The sequence below is a fragment of the Oenanthe melanoleuca genome, chromosome 8 (genome assembly GCF_029582105.1).
Source record: "Oenanthe melanoleuca isolate GR-GAL-2019-014 chromosome 8, OMel1.0, whole genome shotgun sequence".
NCBI classification, from domain to species: domain Eukaryota; kingdom Metazoa; phylum Chordata; class Aves; order Passeriformes; family Muscicapidae; genus Oenanthe; species Oenanthe melanoleuca.
Genome location: NC_079342.1, coordinates 21217017 through 21230043, shown reverse-complemented (window position 1 = coordinate 21230043; position 13027 = coordinate 21217017). Strand labels below are relative to the sequence as shown.

Here is a 13027-nt window from a genome sequence, read left to right as displayed (position 1 = left end):
GTTAAGTATATGTTGCTGAAGAGTATGGGAGTGAGGAGCCAATCCAGAAAAACCCAAATAAACCAAAACCTCCTACTCTTTCCTGAAGGTTTATTAGATGAACACAATCAAGAGCTGTGTATGACTGCAAAAACCACAATGATGATAAATGAGACAGGTTGTTAAAAAGAAACCACTGATTATTGCCATGCACAGTGGATAAACTGATTTAAAACCTGATCTGGTAGGGAACTTTGTTTTCCTGTAATTTGATACAGCCTCATGGGTTGTTGCTGTAGCTTATGGGTACCTCTGACCTTTTCCTTCTCTGCTTTTTAAATTATTATTAATGCAATATTTGTTTCTAAATGCAGGATGAATCTTATGGCAGTATCACAGTAATTTAGCTGAGTTCAGCAATAAAACTTTCTGACTTCATGTAGCCTTAACTATTAACGGAAATTGTAAAAAAGACACATTTATATATTCAGAGAAAAAGAAACCATAGTATTTAAATCTTGATTACATCTATTTTTGTGTTTATTAAGCACTTACTTGAGCTATATATTTTTAATGTCAGTTTGTACAAATGGTGTTGATCAGTGATGACTGTCAGTAGTTCAGTCACAGAGTATGACTTTGTCCTCCTGGAGTACCAGGAAATCTTTGAACTGATAAACATCAGTGTCCCCTTCTTCACTGGGGACCAGACACTCATTCACCAGGTGTTCTGGCCAACAGGTCAGGTATATCTGACATAGGAGGATGGATATTAGAAGTTGTGAGGGTAGAAAATGAATGAGTTGCTGCTGATACAGGAGAAAATAGAGAGCAGTGGGATTCTACAGTCTGTCTTTAATCTTGCTGTTAAGCTTCTGATGATTTGGACAGTGTAGAATGGTATTTAACTGCATAAACCCTGCTTAAAAAATACTTCATTTTCTACCTGAGGATTGTTTAAATTTTTGGGATGGTCCCTTGTGTGTACCCTGGCAGCCTGGAAGGGCTGGGTGGTGTCTGTAGGTGTGATGGAGCTGCTCTGGAGCAGCTTTGGCACATGGGGCTGGTAGCACACAGGGTGTGTGCAGCTGGGCAGCTTTATGGGCTTGGCATTTGGCTGGTGCTTCTGGGGAGCATCAGATTTTCTGTGGGTGTGCTGTGATGCTGCCTGGGCTCTGCACAGTTGGCTCCCTGTGTTTGGGAGTGATGTGTCCCCTGTGTGTGAGTACCAAGGTGTTAGACTGATCCAGCATGGGCTATGCAGTTTATTCCCTGGCATTTCACCTGGGCAATCCATCACACACAAACAGGAGCTGCAGCTCAGGTTTGTTTTTCACTTAGATATGGTTTTTATTTTATGTAGATACCATAATGATGGTATCATTCACCAAGAACATTCACTAAATAGAGAGCATTTTAGGGCATGTTTTGAAGCAAGCTGATCACTCTTCCAAACATATTATAAAAGTTCTGATGTATTTTTCTTCTGCATGCTTGACTCAAAATTTGTTTTCTCTTTTCAGGCAGCTATAAATGGTGTTATACCACAAGAAAATGGCATTCTACAAAGGTAAGCACAGAAGACTGGAGTAGTAATACAGAGAATGATGCTGGGTAATAGTTACTTTTTTTTCTTCCTGAATCCTAAGAAGATGACATAATTCTCCTTTTAAAGCTGTTTCTGGAGCCACAGATTCTATTCCTGGCAAAGCTGATTTAACATTCAGTTTTTCCCATACTGATAGAGAATTAGCTCAAACATCTATTCAAAATAGTTAACTTTTATTTTTAATTCACTGGTGGTTGGGTCATTCTTTGCAGGGTTGTCTCTTTACAAAGACTGGATCTGGCTAAGTATTTCTTTTTCCTTATGCATTTTTAAATGTATTGATATTCCATGCTTCCCTATTTCTGGCCAAAAACATTTGTACTTGTATTTTTTTTTTTTTTAATTGAATTACAGGCAGCAGAAACTGTGATAGCTAAAGTAAGGTTGTTCCCTTCTAAAAGTAGTTTTACTGATTTTCTTTCAGCTTCTGAATTAAATTTTGGCTTGCATACTGATGCTTGGATATCTTGAAGTCACTGAAACTTGATCTTCTAAGTGCTGATGAGGCAATTGAAAACAGCAGAACAGGAATTGAGCTACCTGAGAGAGACAGTAAAACAGTGTTTAAAATTTGTTCAGAAAAATATTTAATGTACTATTTAAAAAAATGTAATGATAAACAAAGATATGTAATGTAGGTAAAGTGGTGTTTGACATCTCTGTCAATACTTACTAAAGCTGTCATTCAATAGAGTCAGGTTTTGATTGAGGATAAAATTATTTGCTCAGTAAAGTTACTAAATATATATTTACTGTAAGGCCTCTTTATTCCATGTGAGATCAAGTCTTGGTTGTGTGGAGCACTCTTTCTGCAAATAAGTTGTGACCTCAAAGCATTTCTATCCAAAATACCAGAATATTTGGTTGGGAAAAAGAAGCTGGGGATTAGTTAAGTGTAGTTAATGCCTGTCTTCAACATAAGGTGGTCCACTGCCTACTTACATTTTTCTTTCACAGTAATTTATTAATTCTTAAAAATTATTAGATAGTCAAATGTGTTTGAAATGTGTATTTTTGTTACTTTATTTTTATCTTGTTTTGTATTCTTCCAGTGGAAGTGGTTTAAAGGGTGGCTCAGAACATTTAGAAACCTGGTTTCCAGTGGTTTTCAGATAAGGTTTATTTTACTGATGTGAGGCTTTTTATGTTCTATTAGAGGCTGCTAGTCAGGTATGTAGGATACCTTTTGTGGTGGAATCAAATAGAATTAATACAACTGGGCTTGAAGTAAGTTGATATATTGAAGAGAAAAAAGTACACTTTGTTCTATAATTCAGTTGCTTGTTTTGTAATCCAGTCCTGAGAATTGGCATATTCATTGCTTCTTGAATATACTAACAGAATTGTTACTTAATTGTACTTAATTCATATGTGTCCACCAGATTAAAGACAATAGCATATCACTTGATATTTATACTTTTTTAAATCCTGAAAATTAGGTTTCCTGTACTCTTGATGAGAGCTCTGATGTGGGCCTGACTTTTGAGCCACAGGTCTGAGAGTGTGGGTCTTTGCAGCTGGGCATTCATCCTTCTGAGCATGCTGATGTAGAAGTGAAGGAGCCCCTTGTTTTACAAGCATAACATGTTTTTCTGTTTCAAATGTGAAAGGCACAATGATGGGATTTGCAAGAGCTGAGTACTGTTGCACTTCTGTGACATGCATGCTGTCCACATTTGCACTTTTTAAAGTTCAGACCTCCTCTAGAGAACAGATTTTACTTACTCTGTGAAGCATTTCCACTGAGAATCTCATGGTAGCTTCAGGTACAGAAGGAATTTTTCAAATAAGTTCTGATAAAGAATGGAAATGAGATTAAGTTATATGTTGCAGCATTTCTGAAATCCACCATGAGTTCCTATAACAGTCCAGCATCTTCCTGGTAAGAGCATGTAAAAGCCAACACCCCAGTCTTACCTGATGAAGTTTCATGCCTTCCAAATATTTCTCTACATCATAGGGTTTTGTTTTTGGTTTGTTTTTTTGTTTCCTGGGATAATATTCAAGGAATGTCACATTTTGTTACACTTGTTTCCAATCCCAGTTACATGCTTCCTGTGGAGAGGCTCACTGAGGAAGATGCTGTGCTTCTGGGTAGTGAGGGTTTTCCAGTTTATTCTGACCTCTAAAGCTGTGGGTATCCTTGAGTCAGGTATGGAAACACCCTTATATGAATCGCCAGGAGCCCTGCAGGATTTTGAACTTGAAGGCAAGCTAGAATTCAGCATTGCATGACTGTTGTACTTCTAGGTGTTATTTTAAACATGTGCTTCGTTATCTTATTTACCTTAAATGTGTATCTGTTTTCATATCTGACTTGTTTTTCACTAATTTGGTATGGGAAAATACCTATCTGTGCGCAGAATTTTGAGCTGTATTTCTTTTTCTCATTTCCACTGGATACTAGCCCAATGATGTAGAAAGCTGGTCGTTGCCATGGTGCAAATTTTATATGGTCACAACACTCCTGGAACAGGAAATAATCCTTCTCCTCTAGATAATTCTGGTATTAATTACATAGTGGATGTTAAATGCTTGTTCATCACCAGTGCTGATCTCCTATAGCATTCCTGAGCCCTGAAATGTTTAAATTGCTAATACAGAAGTTATTTTTCCATTTTAAATAAGCAGTATTTTCAGATATGGCAGCAATAATTCAAGAGGTGTGTGCTGGACTGTAGTAAGTGAATAATACTGTCATTTTCCTTTCCTGATTTCTGGTTAGACATCCCAAGCTGTTGTGTTTAAATCACCTTATTTATCTGTCTTTCAGTGAGTATGGTGTAGAGACTTTGCATGGACCAGCCTATGGCCCCAGCAGTCACTCTGCTGCAGCTTCCTCAGCTCCTTCCTCCTCCTCAGCATTTCGCCATGTAGTGCCATCTAGACAAATAGTGGAAAGACAGCCTCGAATGCTTGACTTCAGGGTTGAGTACAGAGACAGAAATGTGGATGTAGTACTTGAAGACAGCTCCACAGTTGGTAAGGATTTGTAAAAATGAAATGAAAGCCGCTTTCGTGAAATTGTTACCAAGACGAACTGAAAAGATTCGACCCCAAAAATCCAAATCCTAAAGCAAAGCAAAACAAAACCCCTCGAAAAGAAAAAAAAAAAAAGTTCCTCCTGAAAATGCAGCCTCCACAGCTACTAACCATTTTCAAATCTCTTTGCAGCTTTAAAAAAGCAAAATTTCACTAATCCATTGTAAAGGTTAGTGATCTAGCAAATATTTATTTTTAAATCTAGTTTTCTTATGAACTTGCTTCAGAAACAAAATGGAGATTAATGATTAAGTTGAGGCATGAAAGTGTAATTTGGGGTAGGATTAGTGTAGATGCAAGCTGTTTATAAGCAGATGATCTTGGCATTTCCTCTTTGAATCTGTATGGCATCCCTTTCTGCACAGGATTAGTGACAAGATTAGAGAATTCTTCCTGGTGTGAAGAACATCATGGCATTCTTCTTAGATCAATTTTTATTTGACTCAAATTCTATCAGTTTTATTGTCTTTATCCTAAAATTGGTGGATTTTGAAGCAGTATGTTAGAGGTATGCTATTGCTAGTGTTGCAGAGCATGTTATTTTTTGCATTCCCCAAATTGGGAATTAATTTACTTCTGCTAAGGAAGAAAAGTATTTTCATTTTCCTATTTTTAGTGAAAAGCTTATACAGATCCAAATAAGGAGCTACGTGAAGAAATAGTTGTTGAAAGCAATTTTCCGTGCTGTAGCCTTTTGTCTGGGATGAAATTTGGAAATTGGAACTTTTGATCCTCACTTGTATTTTTGGCAATTGATTTGGTGTTGGCTGGCGCCACCTAGCGGTGACTGATTTGAATTATCGATGGCTGTTCCATGTTTTCCTTTGTGCTGAGTGATAACCATGGAAATCCGACATCAAAATCTGATCAGATCAGAATTTTCTGGCTGTACCACTTTGATTTTTCTTTTCTTATTAACGTCTTAATAATTGAATTTTAGCTGAAAGCTGTAGGGCAGAAGGCAGTTCGTGTAGAACTTCTGTATCCTGGGATATAAAGATGGAGGGCAGCCTTGTGTTTGAAGTCCTGGGAGAAGTGAGCAACACAAATTTTAGAATTTCAGCTGTGGACTTGAGGAAAGAATATTTTTTGGTTTTTTGGGAGGACACAGGGGCCCAGGAGAGCTGGTTGATCTTCAAGGACAACTTCTTCAAAGCACAAGAACAATTCCTTCCAACATGCTAAAGGAGCAAGCATGGCAGAAGGCCAGCAGAGAAGAAAGCATTTCTGAGTGAGCTAAATTAAAAATCAAAGTAGCCAGAGGTGGAAGGTAGTGATGGGCTGGCTAGCAGGAGCACAGAGATGTACAGGTTTGGAGTTAGTAACACCAAAGCTCAGGTGGAGGTGAAACCACTGAGGGGTTAGAAGGGTTTCTGTAAGTATATCAGCCTGAAAAGAAAGGCTAAAGCAATTTGTGAATGTGTGTTCAGTGGTGATTGCTGAGCTTGGTCTGTGGGAAGATTATGGAATAAATCTTTCTGGAAGCACTTTTTGAGCATGGGAGAGAAAAGAAGGGGATTTGGAGCAGCCAGCATGGATTTACTAAAGGCAAATTGTACCTAATCAGTCAGCATTATTTGCCTTTTACAATTTGATGACTGGCTCGGTTGACAAGGGGAGAGAATGTCGCTGTGGTTTTAGGAAGGCCCTTGATGTACTCTGCTGTTGTATTTTTCTAGTCATAATGTTAATATGAAAAGTGGATAAAAACTGATCAAAATAAATCTTAATCTACTCAGAGAAAGTGGCTGATATTCTGGAAGGCAGGGCTGCTGTTCAACAGGTCCTGGACAGCCTGGAGACATGGGCTGACAGGAGCCTCCTGAAATTCCAAGAAAATAAAGTTGAAGTCCTGTATCTGGCATAGGAGGACTCCATGTTATCCCCATCTGATACCTGGCTGGAGGCTGATGGGCTAGAAAACAATTTAATAAAAGGGATCTTGGGTGCTTCAGCAATGAACCCTTGCAGTGAGGAAGACCTGCCATGTCCCAGGCTTTGTTGGCAAGAGTTAGCTGGTGGATCCCAGAAAATAATTGTTTCCCTCTATTCAACACTTGCCAGACTGCATCTGGAGCACTGTGTTGGGTTTTGAGATGTCTGCTACAAGAAAGATGTTGACATCCTGCAGTAAGTCTGGTCAGGGGTCTGGAGCTCTGGGCTAACAGGAGGAGGCACAGAGGAGAGGATTTGTTCAGCCTGGGAAGGAAAAGAGAAGGTTCAGACCTGACTTCTGTCTACAGCTGCCTGCTGGAGGACACAGAGAAGATGGAGCCAGATTTGTCTTGGAGGTGCATGAGAATGGGAGGCAATAGGCACAACATCAAAAATTCACATTAAATAAAAGGAACTTATTTTTTATCATGAGGGTGGTGAAGTACTGAAACAGTTTGGCCAGAAAAGTTGTCAGATTCCATCATGACATGTTCAAGAGTCTGCTGGACAAGTCATTGGCTGAGCTGGTTTAATTAGACCTTTGAGTTGTGCTTGGGCCACATGAGCTCCAGAGGTACCTTCAGGCCTGAATTATTTTATGGCTGTATTAATTACAGGGGCAGAAGAGCATCAAAATGCACAAAACATTGAAAAAGCTGTCAGAGCAGTCAGTTGTATGAACATTCCAGTTCCTTAGGTCTGGACTAATGATAATGAAATTTGGTATCAGAAATATGAACCCTCTTTGTTGCTGGTAAAGTCAGGGGCTCCAGATTGCACACAGCTGCAAATATTGTGTCCAGCATATATGGAGTACAGAATTACCAATATTTGTGTGTCCAGATCATCAAATCCTCCAATCCAATGTGATTCTCCAATCATTCATGCATTGTGATTATTTTTTTAAGCTTCATTTGTCTTTTACTGTTTGAAGGGTATTTTACAAGGGTAACTAGATTAAAAATCCTCCTTCTAGTAAATTTTTCCATGCTCTTGTTATTTTGAGTACAATTCATTGCTGCTTGAAATAAAGTAGTAAATGTGTATATTTTATATATTCCCTTTGTTTTTCTTTCTAGGAGATATCAAACATATTCTAGAAAATGAACTTCAGATTCCTGCATCTAAAATGCTGTTAAAAGGGTGGAAGACTGGAGATGTAGATGATAGTGTAAGTTCTCAACTGTGTTTTCAGTTAACTGAACTCAGTTTCAAACTGAGCATCTGTGGGTGGGGATTACAATGCAAGAATTGTTAGTTTCAAACAGTGTCAGATGTCTTGGGTGGCACACAAAGAACTCTTAATCTAAAACACTGCAAAATAAAATCAGGACAAATCAGTTTGGTTTGTGTATAATGTGGGTCACCTAAAAAAATGATGTTTTAAAGTAACAGGAAGTATATCTTGATAAAAAATAGTTGGTGATATTGTAAATATATACCTACAATTTAAAAAAAAGTCAGAATTGGTGAATGTTTAATATTTATAATGATTTTTCTCCCCTCAGACTGTTTTAAAAAGTCTACACTTGCCAAAAAATAATAGTCTTTATGTTCTAACACCTGACCTGCCTCCTCCTTCTTCAAGTCATTCTGGGTAAGTCTTTTGGCCATAAATTCTATTTGTATGGTTTGGGGGTTTTTGTGGTTTTTATGAGGCCATGTGTGTATTTGCAAGAATCTGCAGTCAGTTTTTCACTGCACTAGTGACTGTTGGGATGAAATAACTCAGAATCTCATTGAAAAGAAGCTTGTTGAGGTTTTAAAACTTTGGTGGGGGACATGAGCCTCTTAGGTACATACAGAATTTTATGTCTCTCAGATGTGATGACTTTAAATTAGCAGAAAACTAGTCCCTGTGGAAATGAGAGCTGACCTTGCATAAGTTGCTGCTTTATGTTGGTCCATTTAATGTATCTTATAAGTCTGTATAAATCATTCCCATCAGATCAGAATTTTTCTTATTAAATGTTTGTTTTATTTTTTTATCTTATACTTTAAAAATGTATGTAGATAGGCTGATTAATTAATATAAATTAATTATTATTAATTTATTAATGGTTAATTATAATTAACTTCCTTTAATTGAGCAGGATATCTTTTATTACTGATTTGAGCACTCAAGAAGTAAGCAGTGAGTGTTCATATGTCACAGAATCACAGAATCATCAAAGCTGAAAGTGACATTCAAGCTCATCCCACCATAATCACCCCTGAACCATATCCCTGAGTGCCACATCCAGACATCTCTTGACATTTCCTCACTCCACCACATCCCTGGGTAGCTGAATCCAGTGCTTAAGCACTCTTTCAGGGAAAGGTATTTTTCCAATACCCACTCTGGATTTGCTGTGTTGCAATTAAAGGCCATTTCCTCTCATCCTTCCCCTTGAGACATGGCAGTGGAGACAGACCCCCAGCTGGCTCCAACCTCTTTTTGGGGGAGTTTTGGGGGTGAGAAGATTCCCCCTGAGCTGAAGGGTTTCTTCAGGTTGAACACCCCAGGCTCTCTCAGTCTCTTCTCCCAGGACTTTCCCTCCAGATGCTTCCCCAGCTCCATTCCCTTCTCTGGACCTGCTCCAGCCCCTTCCAGAACTGGGCACAGCCCTGGAGGTGTGGCCCCAGCAGTGCTGAGTACAGGGGACAGTCACTGTCCTGGTCCTGCCCTATTCCTGGTCCAATCCAGGTGCCACTGGCCCTTCCTGGGCACAGCTGGGCACAGATGTCCAGCCCCTGTCCACCAGCACCCCCAGGTCTCTTTCTGTTCTCAGGGAATATTGTGAAGGTTTGAAAATGAAACCGTGTTATATCTTATAAAGTAATTAGCAATTGGTTTGGTTGGTTTTCTTCCCTTTGCCTGTATGTGCTGTTTGGCAGGAAAGTGGGAATTTTCCTCGGTAGCCGCTAGAGGGTGCGCAGGAATTGAGCCTGTGAAAGGAGCTGCTCCAGCGCTGGGATGCCTTTGGAATTGGGCAAAATGTGTGGATTTCAGGTTGTCTGAAAAGGGACTTGGCTTTCTGCCCTTGTAGGTGACAGCAGAATATTCTGTAAGTGCAGTTGTGTGACTGGTGAGAGGAATTTTTTGAGAGTCAAAAGAAATTAGTATCTGCCTTCCTAACAACTGAAAGTACTTGGTGTATTGCTAAAAGGTACTTGTACACATTAGCATGCAGTCTCTGGAGGAGATAGGAATGCTGATATGAATTATAAAAATAATAATGATTAAAAAGGAGCAGTAAGAGAGGGAATAGTGGCACTGGAACAGAGGGTGGTGTGCATGAACTGTGTGTGCAACCAGGAGCTGTATTTGTGTGTGAAGACAATAAGCCATTGTGTCTTAGCAGCTATTTGAAGAACAGTGAAAAGACACTACAGCTGCTAATTGTTTCATTTCCAATTTCAAAATTTTCTAGACAGGTAATTGTATATTGTATTTTGAGTGTTATAATTCTGGAAAGAAAACTGGAGTCTGAAGAGAGTTGTTTATTGCAACTGCAGTAAAGTATATAGCAACAAACTGTTTAAAAACAGTTCTTTGCCTTTTTTATTGGATTAATGGTTTTAAAGAACTTCACTTGATAAAATCAAAGTAGTTGTTACCTTTTATAGTTTATATTTGTTTCATAGTGGAGATTAGTTCTGGATATTTTTAAGATAAAAGTTGGTAGCTTTGGGACAGCAAATGATGACTAATTAGTGGCTATTTAAACACGGATAATTTGAAGGCTAGATCATCTCCCTGAAGTCATAAATTCTAGATGAAAGGGGAGGCTTGCCTCCAATTAAAGCATCTATGCAGATCAAAACACATCTAATTGAAGCAATGTACCAAACCCAGTTACACTGTTTACTGCCTACTGTTAGGTCAGTTATTATTCAGATTAGTTTGTTACCCACAATTTTTAAAAGCGTTGTGCTCACATCTATTATTAATGGATGTTGAGGAACTTTGCCTCTTGCTCTGGGAGTTCATCTGTTGTTTTCTTCAAATGCCTTCTGTTTTGAACTAGAGATAAATAGTCGTGATTTGAATATCTCCAGAAAGTGATATTTGAAAAGCCTGAGATTCCAGTATGTGATATTTTATCTATATGCCCTTCTTAAAAGGAACAGTCTGGCCTCAGCTCTATACGCTCCTATTTTTGTCTGTTCTTTATAGTGAGGCAGAACACTGTCTGAAACATCCTTTTCCAACATATTGATCTGAAGGCATTGAAGTTTATTGTGACAGACTGAATGAGCTTAACCCAGAACTGACTTTAAACCAGCATCTAAATGTAATGGCAAAGTGATCCTGCTGTTTAAACAAACAAAAATCTCCTAGGGTATCTTTGTTCATCAGTGGCCTACCTAAAGCTTTTATAGGTAATAGAAACCCAGTGAATTACTACTGCATGCTAGTAAATTGAGGTGGAAAGATTAAATTTAAATGTCAAATACCACCTGTATGGTTCCACCCTGCTTCCAAATTTCAGCTGGCAAAGCCATACTTATCCATGCACGATACCCAGAACAATAACCACGTGTTCTGTGAGCTGTGGACATAATGAAATCTGATTTCTGCCTCATCCCAGCAGCTGCAGTAAATCAGCCTTCTCTTTCCGTGCTTCCCATCACCTCACCTACCTCTGATGCTGCCTCCAGTTCTTCCTGTATTTTTTTGTAGCACCTGTGTAATATTTCTCCCCTTGCACAGAGTATCAGCCTGCCCTGCATCTCTTCCCCAGCTCGCAGTCAGGCAGTATCAAAGGAAAGGAGAAATCATGTTCTGTGGGTAGTTTTGAGATCACTGGCCAGAGTTGATGGACGGGTATAAAATACTGCACTTTAGTGCAGCCTTTTACTGAAGTGGGTGATAATTTGGGTGACCTTCCCCATCCTGGCTGTTGATTTATACCTGATCTTTCTAACACTATGAGACCTCCTTTAAACCAGTGTCTATGTTCAAAAGTTACCAGATGAGAGCAGAAGTTACCAAGTGGGTGGGGAAAATGTGATTTCCCTTGGAAAGCAATCTTGAAAGGAAAGATGCCAAAGACTGTCCATCATTAAATGTCCATGGGGGTAGATCCCTTGCACCAGCTTTGTCAGATTAGATGAATCACTTCCTCAGCGTGAAATTCCTTCCCTTTGTTGCCTTGGATGCTTCTTGAAGGCTGACAATACCCAGTTCAGGAAATAGGCTTAGGAGAATGTAAGAGGGAAGCATGGAAAGTGTGAGCATGAGGGTCTGTCCATGGGGCTGGGTTATCCAAATTCTCTCCTTTTTATCCTGTGTGTTCTGGGAGATGCTTTTTATAAGTTTTTGTTGCTATTGTCATTATAATGGATATAATGTATTTTATACTTTATTATATTTGATGGATGAATCACTGGAAAGTTGAAAAGCATTAAAAACCCAGGTGCATTCCATGGAGATTATTAGAAACAATGCAATTCTGCTAAGTGATTGTAACTTGTTTAACAAGTGTAATAATCTGTGTGGATAAGAAAAAACCCACAGATCCTATTTTTCAAGCAATGGGCCCATATATTGCAGGATGCCTCTGATTTAGATCATTACAGAGCAGTGGTGGTGATGTGGTGTCTTGTATGTTATCAACTGTAGCAGAGTGTTAATTAAGAACCATGTAACCTGCAACTCCAATTATTGCTCCTGTCTGCTTAGCTGGACAGGAGCAGTGCCTTGCTTTAGTTACTTTGAAGGCTTCCATAAGAATGGTAAGATTAATGTTTTATTTTCACATCTGTTCATGAGACAGTTTAAAAATCCTGAAGTTTAAAATGCAATAGAATGTAAACAAAAGGGCTTCTGCTCATTTACATGTTAGCCAGATTTGCTAACTGATTGCTGTTTGAACCTAATCTACCACCTCCTGCTGCATTAGCTACAACAAACATTACATTTACATACTGATTTCTTATTTTGTTTTAATGTAAATAATCTGTAATTACAGTAAATTTGGACTTCTGTTGACATGAGCTTGTATAAATCTGTAAGTTTAAAATGGAAATGTTAATTACCTTGTGTCGTAGCTGTTTATATAAAAATCAGAGGTTTTGTAGGAAATCTCTGTGTGACTGAGAAAGATATTGCCCAGTAGGAAATACTGAATGTATTTCGTAGAAACTGAAATGAAAAGGAACATGTATATATCATTGATTAAGGATTTACTTTTGGTGTCAAATTCTAAAATATTACTAAAATTTCAAAGAAAAATGCTGCTGAAATGCAAAGTATCATGTAAAAAGTCAGAACATTAATGCAATCACCTAACAGTAGTTAGAACCAATCTGTTTTGTGTGCCCAAGTCTCTTGCTAGAATTGGTCAGAGCAGTGACCATGGTCAGGTCTATTTTCTTTTGTCTGTTCTTGGACTTCTTTTCTGAGTGTAGGCAAGGTACCTCAAATGGATGATTGGTACCCAAAAATGCAGATTTCCTTGCCTTCTGTGCTGCATA

At 38.6% G+C, this 13027-nt stretch overlaps 1 protein-coding gene across 2 annotated transcripts in view; it reads left to right on the top strand.

The window, feature by feature from the left end:
* Window positions 1–13027, top strand: part of FAF1 (Fas associated factor 1) — a 147440-nt gene that overhangs the window by 29913 nt on the left and 104500 nt on the right. For both annotated transcript variants that reach the window (XM_056498111.1, XM_056498112.1), the window contains exons 3-6: window positions 1503–1549; window positions 4362–4570; window positions 7645–7736; window positions 8074–8162. In XM_056498111.1, coding sequence (XP_056354086.1) covers window positions 1503–1549; window positions 4362–4570; window positions 7645–7736; window positions 8074–8162 — 437 coding nt within the window. The remainder of the gene's footprint in view (window positions 1–1502; window positions 1550–4361; window positions 4571–7644; window positions 7737–8073; window positions 8163–13027) is intronic.